Source organism: Meleagris gallopavo, chromosome 3 (assembly GCF_905368555.1).
Source record: "Meleagris gallopavo chromosome 3, MGAL_WU_HG_1.1, whole genome shotgun sequence".
In the NCBI taxonomy this organism is placed as follows: Eukaryota; Metazoa; Chordata; class Aves; order Galliformes; family Phasianidae; genus Meleagris; species Meleagris gallopavo.
The window spans coordinates 90,170,884-90,195,419 of NC_139406.1; the positions used below are offsets into that span (position 1 = coordinate 90,170,884).

The window sequence follows — 24,536 nt, forward strand, 5'->3', positions numbered from 1 at the left end:
CAGAGGTGCAGAAACTTCCTGCAGTTTTTTTTTTCCAGCTTCAGTTTACCGTAGAACAAAACTGTATTGCGTCAGGAAGGCTGCAGTGAGTGCTATGTGATGTTTTACCTCTTGAGAGATTCCCAGGTGGGTATGCAGAACTGTGCTGTTGTTGAAAGGGTTGAAGTTTTTTTGTTTTTTTTTAATTATTAAAAGTGTATGGAGAGGTGTGGGAAACTGACAGTTGAGCACAGTGTGTTTGGGTTGGGAGATGTTGCCTGCAGTAAGATATGTAAATTATGAACAGTGTTTTTCTCAGCACTTGGTGTAGCTAACACTTGCCAGCTTTGGGGGAACAGAAGAAGCTTCTTTCACCCTAGAAGAAAGTTGTATGGTAAACCTATAGCATAAACAGGGTATGGGGCAGCAAGGTAAAACAGAGGTGGACTCAAAAACTGCTGTCCACCACCACAGTGGTTGTGTTGAAAAATCACAGAACAGCCTAATTGTGGAGCAGACACCTCTTGGTTAAGTCACTGCTGTACTACCTGATCCACAGTTGGTGGGTCACGACCTAAGAATCAGAAATCCAAAACAGCCCCCAGCAAAGATGTCACTGTACTGAACACACGTATTTTGAGGGAAAGACAGCAGGACTGATGAGCTTTAGGGCAAATGTGCTTATATTTACTGTTCAGTGTAGTTTTAGAGCAGCATTTTCCATCACCAGTTCTTTGGAGCCGGCCCAGTTATCCAGCATGCCTCTCTCATGAACCAGTCATGGTGCTGTGCAGGGGTTCTGAAGGAAGATATCAGTCACTTGCCCAAAGCTGCCATCCTGAGCCTGGTTTAGCATGGTCAGTCACCATTTCCAGGTTATAAACCAACACTGCGATCACGCACCTACTGGCACAGCGGGAGCAATGGTACTTTGGGACTGGAGGAAAACAAAGTTCTCTGGGGACGTGTTAGATGGTGGCCAGTTGCACGAGGGTCACTTTTGTAAGATTTGAAGTGGGAAATTCTGCCACAGAATTAAGAGGCTCCTCCAGTGCTTGCCCAGCACCAGTGTATTTTGCTGCTGAAGGCTATTAGCCACATACCTGGGCTATGGTCGCAGATGGGCAGAGGTATCCCTGGCCACAGGTGGTCTGCACTTCATTGTCCTGAAAGCTATCCTCATTTATAGCTGATAGGAATGTGGCCTTGCTGCCTCACACCTGCAGCCCAAGCCTGAGGTGGTCCAAGCTGCTTGGAAATAGCTGGCAATGAACTATGGCCTTGTGGCGTACCCAGTGTTTGTTCCACTGCAGAAACATGCAGCAAAACTGAAGCACTTCTGCTACCACAACTTGGGTTGATGCAGTCACTTTCAGCCTCCACAGGAGGAACACGCTCCTCCATGACAGTGCTATGCTATTCCTTTAGGTGCTACAAGGCTGTGACCAAGGCCTCTAGAGCCATATCTATCCCTAGCTGGTATGAGAAAGGTCGTTACAAAATGGCTGAGGCTCAGCAAGATGAACCATCCTAAGTGGGCTTTCATTAGGAGATGCTTTGCTTTTCTTCTTGTTTTTCCAAGAATTGGTTTTCAAGGTCTGTAGTTGTTGAATGTTTCTGCCCTGCAGGGAAGGCAGCTGCAAGGCAGGAAGCTGACAGTACTTCTCAGGGTATCTTGGCCTCTTTGAAATGTTCAGAGATTTTGGACAGCAGAACACATGCTGGGGGATGGAAGCTTTCCAGAATGAGCGCTATTATATCCATATTTTTGTTTTCCTTCCTGCAACACAAGCATGGAAGATTCTCCCCAGCACGCCCAGGCTGCTCAAAGGCAATGAAGCTCCCATCTTCCTCAGCTTGCAAAAATACCATAAGGACTGTGGTTACCAAGTATAAATCACTGTATTTCATTCCTCTTAGAAGTTTCCTGTGGGCTGATGAACAAGCTCTGGGCAATTAGCTAGGCCACAAGAACTTGAACACCCTTCTGTATTAATTGAACCAGAGACCTCTATGGGGACTTCATAGCTGCCAGTTTGCTACAACCAACTGCAGCCTCACATCTGCTCAAGCCTGTTGCCATTCCCTATGAGCCTTGCTTGACACAGAGCAAGTTTGCATCCGCTTCAAAGTAGCATTTCAAAACTAAGGGAAACACAGAGTTCTGCCTGAAATGGGAGGGACAGCTATGAGTATTTCCTACTATTGAATACAATGAGTCCAGTCCGCAGGGCTGGGCTCCGTTGGAACTCAACGGACTTCTGCTATCCTCCTGACTTGACACTTCACTGTAAACACAGAGAGCTTACTTCATTTAAGACCTGGATGCTGTAGGTATGAAGTCAGAACAGAACGAAAAGCAGGAATTCAGGCACATGGTATCCAAAGCAGCAACCTTCCATATATTATTTCAGGACAACTTACGAGGCATTACGTTAACGGCAGTCCATAATGAACAATTCTGGAAAGCAACACAAGCAGAGGAGTGCCCACAGAAACATCTGAAACACACCCAAAGAGTTTAATGCAGAGGAGATCACTGGGACCAGGCACTGTGGCTCTTCTTGAACACATACTCTCTCATCTCACAAAATAGGAGGTTACAATTTGAAAAGGCTCAGTGTGGTGTAGCATGAGGATCTCTGCTCTGGTACAGCCTTGAATCTGTCACTGGGACTTGGAACTGCTTCTGAGCTACAGATGGAAGCCATTGATGGCTTTGGATTAAGTTCAATAAAAAGACATCAAACTATGTTGTAAAGATGAGAAATTTTATTTTATTGACATACTATGAGGCAAAACAAAATTGACACCATACAAAATAACTTTATAAAATATCATTCACATCATTATTTTGTCAGGAATTACAGCATTCTGAGCTTGTTACGAGTCTTAATGTTTTGAGGTGAGAAACACTATGCTAAATCTTTAGTATTAGTTGTATATATACAGTAAGAAACCAAAACAGAAACTGTTAGGTTTTTCATGAGTTTATTGCAAAAGTAGTGCAAACTATTTTACCTTGCAAGCTGTAAAACAAACTTGGAAAAGGACCCACCTAAGCTAAAGAACATGACAATAAATGCTCAACTTCACAGCCTCTGAAGCTTCCTTCAACAGCTCTCAACAAAAATTCCCCACCTCTGCATGTTTTTAGGTTTTCACTGACCCGGAAACAAAGCAGCAGAAGATGCACCCACACCAGCAAGAGGCCTCAGGGAGCGGGGCACACCACAGGGAGCAGCTCTACACAAAGCCAGAGGTTGGGAAGCACGGCCGAGCCACCTCAGAACATGGACCAACAGGGCAAGCTCAGGCTGTTGGGCTTCCCTCGTTAATCAGCTGCCTCCTCTCTGCATTCGGAAGAGTCAAGAAAGCGGTACAACAGATTCACCATTCAGAACATCTATTGCCTGCTTTAGGAATATAGTATCCTTTTCCTGAAGCCTACGTAAAGCAATGTCCTCGTGGTCCCCCCTCCCCGTTGCATACGCAATGCAGGGCAAACCCCGTCCCAAGCTACTGCATGCAACCAAGGCAGGACACACAGCCTACAAGCGGAACAGAAAACACTACTGGGGTCCCCCAAAGCAAACAGGTAGCTGGTCGTCTACTACAAAAACAAAAGCAAACAAATGCTACATGAAAAATGTTAAAGGAACAAAATGCAGCATATTCAGGCTCTTTTTCTTTTTCTTGAGGTACCTATATAAATATTACCTTCTGCCCAAAGTACTATCTGTTCTGTTAAAAAACTAAAGTCCTTATCATGAGCCAATTGTAGGGCATACATTATTATTGAGAAAGTGCAACCATGCTGATAATTTATATGCAGCATATTAAAGGATGATTAGGCTTTAGAAAATATAGCTTAAGTATAGACCTGATGGAGCAGTTTTATAAAAACATTTAACAGAGGCATTTTCCTTTTGTTCGAGTCTCTCTGCAGCAGAAAGCCTTAGGAAACACTTGGAAGTCCTGCCACCATGGAATGTCAGCACTTTTACAATCCCATACATCATTTTTCTTTACTATTTAAACTAAATACAATTGTACAGAAGAGATTTCCCTCCCACCCCCCCCATATTAGGTATTGGTAAAAAGTTGATTGATTTTTTCCCAACTTCAAAAAAAGATAGTATATATCACAACTTAAATTTTCCAAAAAGGAATTTTTTTTTTTTTTTTAATGTAAAAAAGGTTCACATAGTAGAAAAACCTATACAGAGTTGTAAACTGTTCCATAGAAAACTGGAAAAGTCAATGACATTTTATTCCCTTACCCACACATCCCTCCATTTTATATATAGACGCATGCAGCTGCGCCGTGTATGTATATATATGCATATGGATGGATACACAGAGGTACATCTCTAGGGTTGGGATTATGTGTATCTCAAAAAGAGTTCTTTGTTGGCTATTTCTCTTTGCCTAGTTCTGCCGTGATACTGTACACTTGGATCTGATACTCTGAAAAATAACATTTGCTAAAACTGCTTTGCTGCTTTTTTAAACTTTGTGGTTAAAATTCATTGGCTGTTCTTCATCAAGGACACGACCTTTGATTGTTATGCACTGGGAAAAAAAAAAAAACAAACACAAAGGCACGAAGGACACAACTCAAATACAACACTGTTGTCTGTGAAGAAGAAACCCAAAGGGTTTGGGTTGCGGAGGACAGCCTCTGCTGAGGGCGGCCGCCACACGCGGTTTGGTCACTCTTTGCCAATTTCATCTGAGACAATTTGAGTAAATAGCACCCAACTGTTTACATGAGGTAGATCCAAGTGGACAAAGAAAGCTGGGCCCCCACTGCTTGGTTTGCCCCCAGTTCGAATGGTTTAGACATCGGGCGCAGGAAGGGGGAACAACGGCACTATCTGAAGCAAGCACACACCTTGAGAAGAATTTTTCCAACACCAAATAAGTGTTAAGTCGTCATCCTCCTCCAGGCAGAGATCTCCTACAGGAGGAGGGAGCACAACGCATCCAACACAAATAAAGCTGGGGCAGGCTGCCAGAGCAACGCATCAGCTTCTGTGGGGCCACAGTGACAGCCACTGCCTATAGAGGTCGGTCACAGTATAGAGATCTACAGGTTCCTCTTTCCATCTCAGAGAAGACAACTTTTTTTTTTTTTTTTTTTTTTTTTTAAACTCTAGTTCAGCCTTACAGGAACATCCCACTCTCATTAAACAGTATTTTTTGCATACTCTGAGAAAATCTGACAAATTTATCTTTGTTTTAAGGCTTAAGGTGGCGTCGCCACACAGCATCATGCAAACGTTACGCTATGACATCAAGATAAACACAACGCATTTCGACTCTCCACACCTACACAGAGCCTCAGCAGTTCTGAGTAACACAGAGCAACACCTCATCTCTGCAATAAGCCCTACAACACCGCTGATGCATTTAAAAGTCAGGTGAGGGTATCTCTACACCTGGATTTTGTATGACAAATGCCAGTCTTACCCAGCCAGCATTACAGCACTGATACACCGCAAGCACACACTCAGTACCACTTGAAATGAGGCCTTAGCATCTACGTTTTTGCTTTCAAAATGATAAAATGGTTACAAAAACATTTTTGCTTCAAGAAAGCGGCTACAATACAAAATTTCTGAATTATTGGTTCTTTTTCCTTTTTTTTTTAATTTAAAAATTTTTTAAAAAATTAACAGAAAGCTTGGAACCTTAGCAGATGTTCGTTAAATCTGCAGTGTACCGAATTAAAGGAAAAACGATTTAATACATTCTGTTCTCTGTCTCATCCCCCCATGATCAGTTAACCACTTTGCTGCACAGAAATGTGGGACTGGATCTGCGTTTACAAACAGCCCTCAAGTCTGAGATTTCGTGGTTGCACACTCTCACAAAGCACTCAAGCCAGCTGGAAGCCAGCGAAGTTGTGCTTATTGTTCCCAGCAGAATTCTCCTTCATTATTTTTATATACAAAGAGCCATACTCAGCTTTCAGCAACACGTGGATACACACACACACACACACCCCTGCGTACACACATCATTTTCCAAGCTAAACCAAGAAATCACACCAAACTGCAACCTTCCAGAACAGCCTACAACTTTGCCAGATGTACTTTCCGAATTTGTGATTTAGTTTTCCATGGATACGTAATTCTGAACCTTACTCCTCATGTTTTGCTTCTGCTTCCCCCCGTATGATGTGCTGCTTTCCCAGACAGTCTATCAGTAATTACTCAAGTCCATCTTCTTCCATGAGCAAATTCATACATTATCTCATTCTTCCCTCCATATAATCAAGAAAACACAAACTATTTCTGCTGTCAAACACTAGGTAATAAAGACTGGGCACATGTAACAATCTTCATTTAATTTAGAGACATTCTGGGGATTAAACACTGAGAGGTAATTTAAGATCAATTAAAGATTCAAGTCAGGCAGGCAATTGGAGACATGGTATTTAAGGTAAAATAACAGCATTGTCACTTGTAAATGAGATGAGAAATTTAAGGTTCAGCCTTACATGTCTAACGAGAAAATGAAGAACAAAAGAACCAGGGTCAGCATTACCTCATTTTTTATAGCACATTAGCAGTAGATTCTGACCATCCCCAGATGATGCAGAATTAATATTAGTGAAAGGTAGACACATGCTTCTCTGCCTGTTGTGTCCACACCTGATGGGCTCGATCCCATCCGCTGCCAGGTGCCCATGCCCATACAGCATGGACCACATCTGCTTTGAGTTGTGTGCATGACAAGCACAACCACACAGCTTTACATACCCTGATAAGAACAAAGCTTCCTGTCTGTATATGTGGGAACAGGAAAAGCTGATAAAGAAAAATAGAATCCACATCACAAGCATTTTTCTGATGAGAAATCTAACCAAGGAACCAAAGAGCAGATTAGAAACTCCCGAGCTCAGTTGCTGACCTTCTCACTGCTCATGCTTGCCAAGCACACTCAAAACCAAAATGGGCAGAAATGCCTCAACTCATTTTTCAGGATCCTGTACGTTTAAATTTATGCTTTAGGGCCAATTCATAAATTTACTCTGAGGTTAAGTTATATCTGTAACTGCTGCTGAGATAGCAGCTATTCCAGCTGGTATTTCAGTTGAGAACAGCACATCCAAAAGGCTGGGGGAGGCAATCTGTGCACACAAAGCCACTATTTACAAACAAATACACCCTTTAACACAGCCTTCTGATGCCAACTGGAGGCTCTTCAGAACGCTGGGTAGGCTGGTTGGCTGGAGAGCTGCCACAGGTAGTTTAAGACGCATCTGTTGAGGCAGACAGGGACAAATTCTAAATAGTTATTCTTCTGAAGACGTTTAAAAAGAAGGAAGGAGCAACAGCCATTCACATTTCTAGCAAGTGCAAAACTCCAAGACCAGCTCCCACCAACCTCTCATCTGCAAATTCAGCACGTGCCCCTGTCCTCACTGCAACCAAATCCTAAACCCACAGCAATACCGAAGGCTAAAAGCAGAGCCTAGCTTCCAGGGCCTACTCACCAACACTGCCCTTTTGGGGTAGGGGTTGTGCATAGTGTTTCACTTCGCCTTATTTCCACAGAGGATGGGGTAGCTGCATGGCACAGATGGCATTTCTCAATATTAGACATCCAGTGCTGGGCTCCTCCTGATGCTCTTTCAGGTTTGCAGACCTTCCTATGAAGCATGCAATGTTTCTCTCATCGTTTTATAAGGTTTTTCTCACAGAGAAGTAAGTTCGGTGCCCAGAAACCTCTTCGAGGCCACAGCAATGCCAATAGTGTCTGTAGATTCCTAACAGCAAGACAAAGTATTTTCTGAAAGGAGCCATTCCCCCTAGAGCAGAACAGTTCATGCTTTGCAGGGAGCCTTGTTAAGTTGTAACAGCAAATGGGATAGAGTGTTTAGGACATCATCCCTTTAGTTATTACATGAACTTATTTATTCAGTCACTCACCACTGTTCAACAAGAATTGTTCCGCAAACCAGAACATCAGCAATCATCCCTGCCAGAAATAAGCATCATTCACATCTATGGCCAAAGATGAAGACACTGAAGATAGCAGGCAATCCTGGGCTAACTTCCTTCTGAAATGCTCATTTCCAGAGCACAAAGCCCATAAGCTAGAAGAGTGCTATGAAAGCACACCAGCACACTGAGCCCCACCAGGGAGCATTTCTGTCAGCAGAGTGGCTAATTATAAAATGAGGAAGCTTTGTTTGGATGCATTATAAACACAGTGATGTATTAACACAGTTTTCTACAGTTACTATTCAGGTTATTTAAAGCACCTTTAGTTGGCCTGCACTTACTTCAGGACTGACTTATGGCCGAGGCTTTGCACTGAACTGACAGACCAAGCAGTCACAACACAAACAATACTCCAAATCTTTTTTTTTTTCCTCTCCATTTTAAAGTTTATCAAATGTGGTCTGAGCAGGGAACAAAGTATTCTCAACGTTACAGTCTCACGTCAACTTACCCAAAAACTGTTAAAAAAATACTCATATATATATATATATATATTTTTTTTTTTATCTCAGATTCAAAATATATTTTCAAGCACCTTCATGTCATTTGCAATGAAAACACGGTGATATTTTTCAGCCAACAGCTAAAGTATGAAAATGTTTCTCATCTGGAAACGACAGTATACAAAATCAGCAAGGAAATGGGCAGAAGGTAAAGGGACTACATGGAAGCAGGCGTGCTGGATGAGATCTGCCTTGCTAGTTCTGAGACTTCAACAACCACTTTGGCATGGACACATCAGGAAGACATCCAAGATCACAGTATGGCACCAGCAGCTCTCCAGCAAGGAACAAAGCAGTAAGAATACAGTTGATCTGGGAGCATTTTGGCTGCTGTAGTAGTAGGTTCAGTTTACAAATTAATTTATCTGCAGAGGAACACAGGAGGTAGCCTTGAACTGCATCTGCTTGCTAAGTGAGAGTCCTGTAAAAACACCTTTTGTAGTGATTTGGCCAAGCCATTACATTCATATTAACACTTCAAGCAATGAAACAACACAGGAAAAGCAACTGAAGCATAAAACTGATTGTGCACCACACCACGTGCACACTGCAAACCTCATCTCCATCAGACTGAGAGCATTTTTGGAGGGATGCACCTTTCCAGTTACTGGGGACAAAACTTGCTGTTCTGCATCCCAGCATAGTAATTTCCATCCCAATTCCCTATTATTCTACTAATTCTGCCATAGAGATTGGTTTTTCTCAAGACAAGGCAGGAATCAAATGCTGAAAGAAGCCAGGAAACATGTGAGAAAGCAACTGTGCCCTTGGATTCATACCAGAATGCAAACCAAGTATAACAACACCGAAAAAACAAAGCTCTTATCTCAATACTGTGAAATGTGACAGTATTCCTACAATGGAAATACAAGGACTGAGACCCACAGCATTTCAAGATCTGCTATACAGAGCACTATTTACAGTATTTTTAAACAGCTACAGCAGATGCCAAAAAAAGTCTTACAGTAAAAAGGGAGATTAAAAACAATCAGTGCAATTACCTCCTACTTAAAGTTTTCCTTAGAAAAGACTGCAAGAGTGCAACAAGAAGCCCACTGCCAAATGTAATATAAAAGTAAAAAAATGTATTGTTCTGTATTAGAAATTGAGAAAGCACACGGGTCAGGACACACACACACACACACACACACACAAAGAGAGGTTACTGAAGGAGAAAAGTATTAAAACAAATAGGAAAAGTTAATTTATTACACTGGTATCAAGTGTGACTAACAGAACTTTTTTACATTCCTTTTTTCTATGTAAAATATATCTGTGCCACCAGAAATGCTTATTGGCTGACACCAAGATGGCCCCATCCACACCTACTCTTCCAGCACAAGAAGCCTCCAGTACACTGGTATGAAAAAGACTGGAGTTTTTAGAGGAGGGATGCACGTGACCATTTATTGCTGCAGTAAGGAAATAGTGTTGGCAGCAGTGTGCAAAGCCCTCCATGTTCCAGTCTGCTTTCAATACGAAGTCTCTTTGTGCAAGCACACGTGACTTCTGATAAAGCTTCAAAAGCATCTTAACAAGGAACTTCCATCTTTTCATAGGGCTACCTGGGCAGTGAAGAACCTCAAAGCCCACAACTACCCTTCAGAAGTTATTTCAAATCTTTGTGACAGACCTAAACGTGAGGAAATTGACCAAAACTTCTGCAACATGGAAGATCAACGACTGCAACTCAGCAATCCAAATTTTATAGTTGGAGCACTCTAACTTGAACCAAGTCAGAAGAAGGAGTTCTAATATACAGAAGTGACCTTATATCAGTGCATACGGACGAGAAGTGTTCATGTTGCATAGGGCTATCTGAAATGCCAAAATCACGTAAGGCAGAGACAAATACACCTACTTCCAACGTTTCACATTAGGATATTTCCTCCTAAGCATTGACTCAACTCTACATCTGGTATAAGATGCAGAGTGGATGTTCCATTCCATTGAGCCACTGGAGCAGAAATTTCTAAAAATAAGCAATGCTGTATTACATCCAGTACATGAGAAAAGACAGCTTCATATTTTATCTATGTTAATATAGAGATTGTCACAGAACCTTGTGCTCTGAGAAGGCTCTTTGGAGATGCCCAGTTCCATACATAGCCAAGTCTGACCCTCTCCAAGGACAGAGATTCCACAACCTGCTTCAGTACTGGAGTATTTTTGTTCCTATAGTGTTACAATTTCAGTACAACTCCAGAAGACTAATCCATAGCAACTCATTAATACCTGTCCATCTATCAAGCACATTCTTTTAACGGTGAGCTGCTCTGAAACAAAAGAAATGCTGCAGTACTGGCATCAGTTTGTCCGTAACAGTGCTCCTGCCTGCAATGGGAATGAGATATTTTTGTCACCAGGGTGCAATCAGTATCGACTTTCAGACTGCTAAGCACACGATAGCACGCACCAACAGCTGCATTCAAGCAGAAGGTCACTGCCAGGAAAATAACAGAGAGCACAAGGAATGGAATGGAAGAGGTCCTGCCCAGTGCTCTTTTACAACTGCAGTCACACAACTCCTTTGCACGGGCTCAAAACACAACTGCCAAAGGGTAAAACACATTTGGTTACTGCTGGCCTGAGCTGCACAGTGACTCAGTGGTTATAAGTGCCAACCCTAGCTACAGCTTTGACAGCAGGAACGCGTGCGAGGCAGACACACCTTAAGCTTTGTGTTTACCTGAGATAGTGCTGTTCTGACAAAACACATGGGAGGTAAGCAAATAATACCAACAGGAAGGTTTGAGGTGTTCGGTGGTGCCCCCCCAACCTCTTCCTCTACTTTTTGGATAGGAAATACTTGGAACTTTAGGAAAGCTGCCAGAAAGGTAGCTTCTGGGTTTACAGCACACTGTACTTTTCTACATGTGTACTTCATCAATGTTGTTTTAGAAAAAGGCTTCAAATTATTTGTTAATTCACCAGCAGGGGGGTAAGAGGCAGCAAGGGAAAGGAGTGAGAAATCAAGCTGTAGAATAGGCAGTAAGAGAGGATGAAAAAAAAAAAAAAAAAATCAGTGAAAGGCAGAAACGTCTCCAGCCTGAAATGCATGTAACGATCCCAAGTTCTTCACACTCAGGGAAGGAAAACTACACAGAAATCTCTGTTCATTCCAAGAGGACCCACAGATGACGGCCACTCTCAGATCAAGAGTCCACAGCTACTATGCCAGCCCAAAGAATGCATCCACCAGAAGGTGCAGGGAGTGCTGTGACCTGCTTCAGAAATAAGATTTGGGGTCAACACAGCTGGTCTGTCCTCCTCACCCCATGTGTCCATCTGCACAGAGTCAGTTATGCCAGAATTGCACAGAGAGGGAAAAGGAGGACAAAATTCACATCCAAGAGGTCTCCGCGTAACAAGCAGCAAATAACATAACTGGAGTTTTAAAATGCTTGATCTTTGTTGTATTTAAGAGTAATTCATATAAAAATAAATCCATATATAAAACTCTGCCGAATTAAAATCTGAAAACGCATTAAGCAAACACACAGAAGTGCAACGTGTCAAGTGTGGAAAAGCTTCTGCAGGTGAGCAGTACGTGTAAGGGAGGTACGTACAGCCTGGGCTGCTGGAAGATGGGAAGACAGACAACGTGACGTGGAGTTTGCTTTCTGTTATCCTGTCTATCATTTAAAAGCTAGATTCACATCATGAGACAAAGGTCTGACCTGGCAGGCTAACCAACAAATGAGAACAACACAAACACAGTTCATCTGCTAATAGGATTGCCATCGTTGTTTCACCTGACCAACACCAACACGCCGCTACAAGGTGATGCTTGAAATCTGCACTGAGTTACATATCTAGAACTCTTAATGCAGCAAAAGCCGAGCACTTCCTAGCTTACTGAGCAAGCAGCCAGCTACAGGCTCCCTGCTGCGTGGCACACACCTCTGCCTTGGTTAAAGCTCCTGGCCCAGCTCAGCAGCTAGAGGTATATGGACTCAGAACAGTGACTGAGCATCTGCTAAGAGAAAAGGGAAAAGACAAAGCAAAATGGAAGAGAACCACGTCTTTTAAATACATGTTGAGAGGGTGGATTTTAAATTTTCCTACGAAAATAAACAAAAACAAGTCAGCACAAACACATTTCCTGGGCTTTTTCCTTTTTCTTCTACACCTGCTTGTGGCATCATCATTAGTGCAATGGTTTTCATATGTACTATGGTTTTTAATGAACCCAGTGTGCAAACTAACAGAAGTGTTTGTCTAATAACTATCAGTTAATTAATGCTTCTCCTAGGAGAATAGCCAAACTCTCACGTTTACTCTTATGCATAATGAAGATTTCACCTCCCTTCCTAAGTAAACTTCAGTTTCCTAAGATTTACCTTTACTGCATAGATTCTCTGATTTCTGTCCACGCAACAAACATCAAACCACCTCCCTCTCTTAGAGCTCCAGCTTCACCAATAATCAACACATAAATAAAATACAATTGCTTGTGCTTGGATGGATGCAGAACGTTGGTCTCGTGTGCGTCTTTGACTGCACAGGTAAAACCTGCTATGTTGTGTGTACACTTTGAAAAGCTTTCTCCAAAGGACAGGCTACACAATGTCCTCTGTACGCAGCTCTGAACTCTCGCATCAAAGTCAATTGCATATTTCTGCTTTTGAATAGTAATGTCCTCACGATAAGGTTTTAATTTCTAAATCCAAAGCATTCTTGATATGTTAACAGAAGTATAATGAGCACTCCTTAGTAAATAAAAATAAATAATAGCATCTAGTCTATCACATTAATACTGTGAAACACATATAAAATTTACATTAATTCAAACAACAGTGAAAGAGGATTGTACTGTATTTATCACCACAGACCCGTATTCCTTAGAGACTTTGGAGAGTGTCACAGTCCTGTATGACAAATTCTAAAGTTAGCTGTCAGTATGATTTAAAAAAAAAAAATCTTTAAATTCTTTTTCTTTTCTTAAAAATGGCACCTTTTCTTTTGCCAATCTGACTGCACCTATTAAAAGTTCAGATACAAGTTTGTTCATTCTGCTTTAAAATTCTTCTTTAGTCTATGAAAAACATTTTTAAATGCAGCACAATAAAAAACATTCAAGAACAAGCTTCAGAAAATACATTTGCCCTTAGACACACAGAGAAAAAAAATCTTTGTAAGACAGCTGGAAAGCAGAATTTTGTCATTCTTTTCTTTTGCAAATAAAACTTTTGGAAATGCATCTAGAATAAAACCAAGGCTTCATAAATAGTCAAAAAATGCTTTGCTTTCCTTTGTATTAAAAGCTAATTCGCAGCATTTTAGCCCATTAACTTTAGTACGAATTAGATCTCTCCAAATTATTAAAAGCAATTAAATGAATAGCAAACAACGAAGAGTTTTGTGTTTTGTTTTTTTCCCCTAAGCCCTGAGATCACAGCTCTTGATTTAATTATAAAACATGGGTCTGTTTTATAACAGGCAGCTTAAGAGATTTTGGCAAACTACATTTCCAACAATCGTGTGGCTTTGTAGAAGAATGCAGTTCATAACCAAGTCTGAAATTCTGGACGGAAAGCTTTCTTGCAAAAAGGGGGGGGGAAAAAAAATGAAGATACATCACTCATTGCTGGCTGTCACTGGAGTTTGGGCAACTGTTGGTCTAAGTGCAGCTGGTCTCATGTGAATCCAACTCGGTACTGTACTGAGTCGCTAAACATTAAAACATGTCAAGCAAAGTACATCGTGCGCAACGTGTCCTGGTGAACCTGAACTGCTTTTGCAAGTGCTTGATGATCTCTGCCATTACTCTGACCCGAAGTGTGGCTGCCTTCAGCACTGAAAGAGAAGGGGAGGGGAAAGAAACCATATTTATTCTGCCTCTCCTTTCAAGTAAGGTTTTCATACCATTCCTTTCTTCTGAATAGAATGGTCACAAGTTCACAGAATCACAGAATGGCCAGGGTTGGAAGGGACCTCAAGGATCATGAAGCTCCAACCCCCCTGCCACATGCAGGGCCACCAACCTCCCCATCTAATACTAGACCAGGCTTCCCAGGGCCCCATCCAATTGGGCCTTGAACTCCTCCAGGGATGGGGCATCCACAACTTCTCTGGGCAGCCTGTTCCAGCACCTCACCACTCTCTCTGTAAAGAACTTCCCCCTGACATCCAACCTAAATCTCCCCTCCCTCAACTTAAAACCATTTCTCCTTGTCCTGCAGTTATCAACCCTTTCAAAGAGTTGATTCCCCTCCTGTTTGTAGGCTCCCTTTAGGTACTGGAAGGCTGCAATGAGGTCACCCTGCAGCCTTCTTTTCTCCAGGCTGAACAAGCCCAGCTCCCTCAGCCTGTCTTCGCAGGGGAGGTGCTCCAGTCCCCTGATTATTTTTGTGGATCTCCTCTGGACCCTCTCCAACAGCCCTTTGTCTTTCCTGTACTAAGTTAATTCCCCTTAAAACATTACTGAAGTTCTGAAATGGAAAAACAACATAGAAGGATACATGAACACAACACCTCTTTCTTCTCTCTCCCCCCCCCACCACTCCACATGTATTTCACTGGAGAAAAAAAAACAATCTGCCCTCCAATTGCTAACCAAGGATGCTGCTGATCCCAGAAGCCCATTTCCATCTTGCTTCCTGTCAAATTTGATAGTAATCCAAAGCCATGCAACTCACCTGTCATGTTCTTTATCCACCAGATGATACCTGGCTCTGAAGGCAACCAGGTGAGCGTAATACGCTGGTGCAGGGATAGAAACTGAACGAGTGCAGCGTACGTACGTATGACACAGCTGGTAGGTAAGAATCTGCAGCTCATCTGAAGAGAAACGATTGTCATCCCAGAGGACGTGATAATGTGAAGGTCTGCTTGTTCCCTGAAGGCAGATCACATACACAACATCAGCACGTCAAAAACAACTCCTTACATTTCCACCTTTGAGGGTGAACTGCCATAGAACTGCCTACTTCCCCAAAGTTACGTGGGAGCAATTCAACACAGCAAACTGAAAGCACAGCGTGTGCTTCCTGTCTGTCAGGTTCATTTCTTTTAGATGTTAGCAGTACAGGACAAAGCAGAAACACAGAGGTTGTATGATTTGTCTCCCGTGCAACCACCACCAGGAACACCAACAGCCAATGCTATGTTTGAAAGTTACCACCCCGTGCAAAATGCTGTACCTGAATACCAGCGTGACTACACAGATAGAAGTCAAACTCTGATGGATGGGTGATTTTTGTGTCCACTGTGGTACCAGCTGGAATGTTTCCACTTTTTCCAACCTGTGTGAATGGTACATGCAGATTTATTAATGCACATAAACTTTCTTCTTTTTCAGCTGTATAGTAAAGGCAAGAAACATTTTAAAAGAATCTGTAAAAAACAGGAAGTCCAGAAGGGACAACTAAAACTAAAATTTGAAGCGTCACTACAACTGAGAGGAAAAAAAGAAAGAAAAGAGATGAGCTGCAAAATCTTCCTTGAGGATATCTATACTAAAGAGCTTTTCTGACTGATGCAGAAAGAGCTTCCCACAACTGATCTGCCAAACACTTTTCGCCTTCCCATTTTGTGACAGAATATTCCCCCTTAACCTGCCTTGTTTATACCTACAGAGGACGATCTGTGGTTGGAAGTTGAACTTAGAAATACCTTTTACCTTAAAACAATTTTAATTGCATTCTCAGTATACAAAATCACCTTCATGTCAATATTAACAGTAACTAATGCCTTCAATTGCAGCGGGCTTCAAATGCTCACATAGAGATTCCAGCAGCAGGAAAAAGAACTGAAGGAAAATGTTGCATTTGAACAGAGGTTTGCAGTTGGGAACTCTTCATCTCCAGCAATGACACCATCCTTGCCCTGGGGAATCTCCTCCCCACCGGAAAGGGTAAAATACTTCCACATGTACTTCACAAGAGATACAATGGTGACTGCAATGCAGTCATAAAACCATTTGAGATGTTCAAAGATACAAAAATCACATGGTGACTCAATACTCCCAAATCAAATCACTGGTGTCCAAGACACATCTGTCTGCCTTACACACAGCATTAAGGAAAAAGTTCATCTCACCTAACAGTTTCTACTGTGCAGGTGTCTCTATCTCAGCCAGCTACCCAAAAGTCACTGTACAGCCAACAGGAATCAAAACCCACAAACACTCCCTACTTTAGAACTGGATGAAGCATGCCTTAAGCACTGTTGGAAATACTGAACAGATCTCTCTGCTTAGATCAGAGTGCCTGATCTATTTCACGTTCCTACCTTATAAGCTCTATACTGCTTCCCTAGCAATCCCTACATTTAAGTGTCTCGAGACAGTAAAAAAACTGAAAAGAATGAAGAATTTGAATAACATCAATTACAAAATTACAAGCAGACTTGTTGAACAAAATATCCTGTTGCTGTTTCATAAAAGCTTCTTGCTGGTTTATTATATGGGAAAGAGAAAGAACATTTTCCTTACCAGGCAGAAATATTTTACCCACTACGTTACAGTTCTTTAATCATGACAAACGTTTCATATAGGGGAGCTTTTTCCTGTAGGGGAGCTACAGGAAAGAAAGGGCAGACTCTTTAGCAAGGCCTGTGGTGACAGAACAAAGGGAAAGGCCTTCAAGTTTTAAGAGAGTAGATTTAGGCTGGATGTAAGTCTTTTACAGTGAGGATGGTGAGGCACTGGAACAGGTTGCAGAGAGGTGGTGGATGCCCCATTCATGGAGACATTCAAGACAAGGCTGGATCAGGCCCTGGGCAACCTGACTGAGCTGTGTGTGTCCCCTTTCATTGCAGAGGATTGGACTACATGGCTCTCAGAGGCCCCTTCCATATAGCACATAAGCAATTTGGCTGTGATCTAGATATCTGCCAGTCACAACGTGAACATACCCGCTCATTTTTATCTGTACAGAAGAGTCTGGTGTGATGTCTTTTCTGCACAACTATAAATGTAATTCCAGGCTGGTAATCCTTCTCTAGTTTAATACATGCTTCTCTGATAGCCAGCAATTCATGATGGAGAACCTGAATCATAAACATAAAGACTTATGATAAATACAAAATCAGCTTTCAGATTAACTTATATCACGCTCCCTCTTGCACTGTCACTCAGTTAGGAGATGTCAAAGCACGCACGATCAAACCTCAGATTCTTCACTTAATGAGAAGAAATTAGCTCACCAGCTCAGACTAATAAGCTATATGTCAAAATCTTTTTAACTGCCAAATACAAATTAACGTGTAATTAGGCTGTTGAATATTCAACGGACTAATTATTTTTCAAGCTAGTAAAAGGGATCATATCCAGAACTGTTCAAATGCATGCTTTTTTCCAGCTCTCTGAAGTCACTTGCAGTGCTACAGGCATCAACGAGAACTGAAAAAAAGCTGAGTGCAGTGAACAAAAAGCAATTCTTTAGGATTTCTGCTAATTATACGAAAACCCCCACTTATTTTCCCCACTTATCTTGGTTGGAATGCAAGAGATTGGTAGATGTTCATTTCTACATAAATCCACATCTACTACCAGAAAACAACAGAATCCAAATCTCAAAACAAAGAGTAACCTGCTGAAACTGCCCCTCAGAAACTCCATCTCTGTAGAAAATGATACGAGTCGGTTTAAATCTGGTTGATTTGTAGAACTGAATCAGCAGCTCCCTGACCATGGCAGCCAAATCTTGGATGATTTCTTGGCGGTGCTGCTGGACCCGAACAGTGGCACAGTAGCGATTGGGATGAGCATCCATGCTTCCTACAACCTGTTGGAAAAACAAAAATGAAGATCTTAATATCGCAGCAAACATGAAAGCAATTGCTTTGTCTATTTACTCAATAGTAGCACTAAGACCTTTGTTATTAAATAAGGCAGAGCACCCTATTTTTAACATAATTAGTGCACAGTTTCTGCCCAGTAGCAGATCTGCAGGTTAGTGGCCCTGCTTGTGGCAGGGGGGTTGGAGCTTGATGACCCTTCCAACCCAAGCCATTCTATGACTCTATGATCAGGAAGCTCAAATCCCCCCAGAACCACAACTGAAGCAGACACATTCCTGTTTAGCTAAATTCTTAATATTTTTTACTGCTGAAAAAGCAGATTTCAGCATGCGCCAGCTTCTTACAGGTTGATAAATACCAGCTAATAGAAAAGCTCCTCAGTGTATTAGCATCTCAGGCATTTTACAACACAATACACACATTTACATAATTAGCAGCAGAGCAAGCTCTCCAGAGTTTCATTAGATTCTGCAGGAAAATAATTTAGAACGCTATAAATGGGCAATCAGAAGAAATGGACCACGTAAGAACTGCGAGTAATAAAATGCTTCATAACTGAACAGTGGAGAAAGCAGGAGTTAACCACACAATGTACTCACTGCAGCAATGGAGGGCTTTTTTCCATCTCCAGCTGGAGGATGGGTTACATCTGCACCAAGGAATATGACAGGCTGTTGGAATACTGGTGGTCTGTATGAAGACAAAGCTAATTTGTCAAAGCAGCAACTCTTACACTTCATAAAGTGCATCAGAAGTCAACTAAACAGCACATTCTACTCTTGCCATGCATTAGTCTACAACTTACAATGGATCAGACCATTGCCTGCACTGTGACAGTACTCCACGTCACCATCAAACTTCCCATATTTTAGGCTTATTTTTAAATAACTTCTCATTAAAAAGGAGCAAAAAAAAAGTTTGTTTTTAAACTTGAAGAATCACATCTTCCCTTAATTAGAACACAAATAAGGATGACAAGCTGCTCCTTAAGTATCTAATACCATATGAGAAAAGTGAAGAACTGCACACATACACAAAAGATTACAACTTCTTCTACAAATGAAAGTCAGCATCAATAATTAAGTACTAAAAAACATGGTTATCATAGCTATTGATCTAGAAACAGAACCTTTAAGCTATACTTCCAAGTAAAATTAAGCCTCTAAGATAATTGATCTCTTGCATCAAAATAGAGCACCAAAACACTGCACTGGTAATGTTAAGATTCAACTTTATTCCTTAACAAAAAATGTTAAATGGGAGACTTCAAGGCAGCAGAATTGTGTGTGTATGTGGGTGGATTGGGAATGGTAATCTAGACAGATTCAACTGATTTCTGGCCTGCTCTCAAAAGGAACTTGAAGGTAATTCTAAGTGTAGCTGCTTGCAACCATCACGCAGCTCAACAAATAAAAGGCTCTTCTACCCAACAACCAACAAAACGATCCAAGCATTCCATTTTAAAAAAAAAAAAAAAAAAGGGCTCCTCTGAAGCATTTAGGCATTGTGTGCAGTTGTGCTGTTTCTCCTCTCCCTCTTTACTTAACTCCATTTTCAGGAATGTACAGTTTATTGGTATATTGAGTAAAGTTGAGTACATTCAGTGTAAGAGAATTTATCAAGACACATGAAATATATCTTCCCTCTGATGATGTGTTTCCCTGCTGCCAAGTACTCGTTGGATTATTTCTGAGCAGCTGCCATCCAACTAACCTAAAAATGGTGAAGTGAAAACTTGCTTATCTGTGCAAAACAGAGTGTTTACTTCTCTGAAATGGGATCCTAAGAATGATGCAGCAGGTTACTCCATAGGCACTCTAGAACTTGAAATGCAAGGATTGTAAAAAATGCTGTGTTTTCACTCTTGCAGAAACCTAACACTTCAATTTGATTAAAGTAACTGCAGTAAGAGTGAATATACATGCACATACACTATTAGGAAATTGTAAGGTAAATCCTGGAAATCAGTTAGTTTTCTGCTCCCAATTTCTTTTGATGTCTACTGAAACTGAGATGTACACCAAGACGAACAATCCTGAACACAAATTATAAAGGAGAGGACGCTCCTTTGAAAGATGTTTTCTATTTGTTTGAAAACTGAAAGCGAAAAGACTTTTTTCACTCAAATGAAAGCCATACAGTTTCAACGGGCAGACTGCAATACAAACTTGTCCTAGAACCAATTTCAACTGGAACAAGCATTCCACTACATTCTTTGTAACCCAGTTTTTGCAAGATTGCATTAGAAGCCAAAAGACAGCCTGACTAAAGATCACTTAGACTACAGTGCTATTGACCGTAGGGAAAAAAAAGTTCTATGATGCATATTCCCTTTACAATACAACACTCTTCTCCTCTGTGAAAGATGGCTTACCTCCCCTGTGGCAGTAAAATATTATTTACACCTCCTAATTTGACGTTTATTTTTAAGCAGAGGTTAGACAGAGTCTGAGGTGTTGTTCTCTGCACATTCTTCATCTGAACACACTGTGTAGCCATTCCCAGCACTGTGTCACCAACACGCTTCACCTCCGCTGCAAAACAGAAAAGACACAGAGATACTTCTATATTACAAATTGGTGCACCAGATGTTGGTTTATTGACACCTAGAGTTTCAGTACTCATTTAAATGAAGAGGAAAAAAAGAACAAACCTACTTCCCTGACCCAACCCTGCCCTCTCAACATCCTCCTCCTGTCCTGCTTCCATCGGCTGACAACACAGCACCTGGTCCTACATGTAACCAAAGGCACTGGTGGCTTATTTGAACTTTCTTCTTAAATTACACTAATTGTGTCAGAATTATAGCGTGCCAACATAATTGTGGAAAAATCTTCAGCAAATGAAGTCAGGTAATATGAATAATATTAGGATGATGAGCAGTTCTTTCATTATTAAACTCTGGACCAGTAACTCAAAAATGGTATTAAATGTGCCAGCATTCAGCCAACCATGAACATTACGTCCCTCTAGTTTATCAGCTCATTAGCTTTAACCCTGACTTGCACAAAAAAAGATTTTTTGAGGAGAGTGAGGAGGAGGAGAGACAAGGCCATGTGCATAGGAATTGCAGGAATATGGAAGAACACAGGGAGAAGGATGATGATTAGAGGAACACAGAGAACCATAATTAAAGATGATTACAAGGAAAATAAATGGGAACGATACCACATCCTCTCAGTGGTTAGAAAGAAGAAAGCATCCCCTCTAAATGTGAAGCAGGAACAGTACAAGATGTCATTTTGCACTGCAGTTCTACTGACCAAATTAAAGACAAGCAACTTTATTTGGAAGGTTGAAAACAAAAAAGAACAAAGCATTCTTTAGTTGCAGCTTCTTTTTTCATCTCTCTTACTTTTGACTTTTTATCAGATAAGCTTTGGAAAAGTAAGAGGAGCATATTTTCTGCTATATTAAATTGGTGAGTGTGAGGGATGGGATGGGGGAAGACAATTCTGCAGCTGCATGATACAGACAGGCTGAGATCAGAGCCCTTAAAGCTACGGGAGAAAACAGCAGATGGTAGTTTATGGTGCTGCAATTAGGCAGGGTAAACTATAAGAGGAGGCAGGCAGGACATGAAAAAGAGCAGTATAGGAAGAGCTAGTTAAAAACAAGATGTGTGGTTTGTCTCAAAAATTAAAACCTACGTGTACGTGCTGTGTGAAATGCACCAACAGTCAATCCATCTCCAAGAGCTGCTGAGTTTTCACCCACAAAATTCCATGGGCAAAAGCTTTCTATTTATTCAGCCTTCTGAAAAGGCTGATGGCATGAGAAAGCAAAGATGTCCTAAAAGCTAGGCAGTTTTTAAGCTCACTTCTTCTTTACTCACTCAGTACTTTTAGCATTACAGTGAATATATTTAGAACTGCAGTAAGTATATTTTAATCAACCACAGAACAGTTAAAATTAATTTCTCAAAAGCTCTGATTTTAGCTTTTCTGCTCACAAAACATGTATCAAATAAATCCAACAGGAAGAGCAAGTTAAAAGCACAGCCAAACATAATGAAATGAATTAAGGTATTATTATAAAACATCATGCAGCACAAGAAAAGGAGTAAATTTAATCTGCAGTCAATTAGACTTCCATCATTCAGATAATTCAGAAAAAAAATGCCAGAAACTGTGATTAAACCACAAGCTCATGATTTGGCACTCACTGACCATAGACTGGTGTTTTTCCTGGTAAAATTACTACAACAAGCTGCAGTCCGGTGTAAGTGTTCTTGAGATGCCTGAACATGGGCTCCACGCTGTCAGCTCCCTGGGCATATTTACAAAAGCATGGCTGCCCTTGGATTGGCATTCCTGCATCTCTGGAAATCTTCCTCAGTTGCTCTGTGAAAGTCCTAAAGGATTTAAACACACAGTAGGATGTAAAAGGTTGTGTTTCCACTGTTTTCTCACCAGTTGTTAGGGAAACATTCCCAGGCCGTTTGGCAAATCATCTAAAGGAACATCATTATGGCAATATCATTGTGATGAATAACTATGAACCTGCATTCACCTGACAAAGAACAGCTGAGTCACCAGCTAGGGCAGCTAAACACAGCACTTGCCCATGCACGAAGGGAAAGAAACTGTGCAAAACAATTACAGAAATCCAGCTACACAGGCACGCACACTTCCCATGGCCCAAGGATGGCAGATAGCACTTTTAACAATAACCTTCCATTTGTTTGTGACAAAAAAAATAAAAAATCTGAAAGCTTCATTTAAATGTTCCAAGTGAACAAAACAAGCAGCTCTACTGATCCCGTAAGCGTACCAACATATGCACTGCTGTGCCTGCAGGCCTGGGCAGAAAGTTGGAAACAAAAGCTGGATTACTTGTTAAAATATTCCTTTTGGATTAATAGTGCACAAATTATTCCATGCCATATAACCAGGTTAAAACATAGAAGTTAGCTTTAAGTCTTGACAAACTCTCAGTGATGAATACTCTCCATTAATCATTTTGACCACCTTAAACTCGATCCCAAGGCCTCACTGTGGTAGGAGCTTTGTCCTACAGTACGTGTTGGTTCTGGCAAGTCTAATTTTGAGGATTTCATTATGCTATTGTGGAAATCAGATTTGCATAATTCAAAGAGCATCAAAAGCAGCGTTAAAGATATACTGCCATATTTAGAATATATATTTTGTTTGACATAAGTCTATTTCCATATATAATAAGTACTAAAATCATCACCTTATGCAATACACTTACTTAAGATGCACCTCAGTGCATTGGCGCTGGGGAGCAAAGCATGCAATTGCCCAAACCTTTATTTCAATTCCAGTGTGAAACTGTTTATTCCTCATGTCCCAGACTCCTTGAACTGGTGTAGCAATTGCTTTATTCTGAGTGTGGAAAGAAAAAAAAAAAAAACATTAAATCAGAAAATGATTCACACTAAGAAAAGCCATTTATGCTTCCCTCCAACTAGCAAGCTATTTAATTATCTGAGCTCTTTCTCTACTGCTCAAACATCCATCTTATCTTAGAAAGATCATCCTATCACTGCAACAAGGCAGTCTGCTAGTCTGGTGAAAAACAAAGCTTCTTAAGAAAAATAAATGTAGGAAGCAGGCAATGTTTATTTTTATTGTTGATGATTTTCTTTGGTAATATAAATTAAGAAAAAACAGAAATTATGCATGGATTAAGTCAAAGATTCATGGTCAGAATGTAATGTTAGCAGGAATACACAGTGACTTTCCACAGTGACTTTACAACTGCACAGGGAACTCTCCAAGTGTCACTTAATTCAAGTGCTATCAATATTTTACACATCAGTAAGCAGAGGCAAATGCTGGTTGGGTGCCACTCACACAACTGCAGAAAAAACTCACGAGATGACAAAAGGTGACCAGTTACTGAACTTTGACACGCATGATCCTTTTACTCCCATCAAGTGGATATTATTGTGATGCACTGATAGAACTATCTACAGCTGGCAATGCCTGATCTAGAAGTTCATGAGAAGCCTCCACGAATTAAGTCACCCTAGACATGGAGGCTTTGATCTTGCATCAACAAGACAGGCTATGTAACTGATAAAAATGCTACAAGCTTTGTGTTTGCAAGGCAGCACAGTAAGACAACTAAGTCAGGCAGAAGCCATCTGTGAAAAGTGAAAAGTCACTGTAAAGAAAAACCTGCAAAGTAATATTTCTACAGGAAGAGGCAGTTTTGCGACTAACGTGCTAACAGACATAATACCCTAAAATAGTCATCCTAAACAGAGCTGCTCCACCCAGAACACTCAAAATCAGAAGTTTCAGAAGATTTCAGAGTTGAA

General features: G+C 41.0%; 1 protein-coding gene across 2 annotated transcripts in view; it reads right to left on the bottom strand.

The window, feature by feature from the left end:
- Window positions 1-2,733: 2,733 nt before the first annotated feature.
- AGO2 (argonaute RISC catalytic component 2) overlaps window positions 2,734-24,536 on the bottom strand; it is a 52,538-nt gene continuing 30,735 nt past the window's right edge. For both annotated transcript variants that reach the window (XM_085221738.1, XM_085221739.1), the window contains exons 11-19: window positions 23,462-23,595; window positions 22,417-22,601; window positions 20,622-20,781; window positions 18,847-18,937; window positions 18,037-18,231; window positions 17,360-17,494; window positions 15,646-15,747; window positions 15,142-15,341; window positions 2,734-14,299 (exon numbers count right to left, since the gene is read on the bottom strand). In XM_085221738.1, the coding sequence (XP_085077864.1) occupies window positions 14,191-14,299; window positions 15,142-15,341; window positions 15,646-15,747; window positions 17,360-17,494; window positions 18,037-18,231; window positions 18,847-18,937; window positions 20,622-20,781; window positions 22,417-22,601; window positions 23,462-23,595 (1,311 nt within the window). In that variant the 3' untranslated portion in view covers window positions 2,734-14,190. The remainder of the gene's footprint in view (window positions 14,300-15,141; window positions 15,342-15,645; window positions 15,748-17,359; window positions 17,495-18,036; window positions 18,232-18,846; window positions 18,938-20,621; window positions 20,782-22,416; window positions 22,602-23,461; window positions 23,596-24,536) is intronic.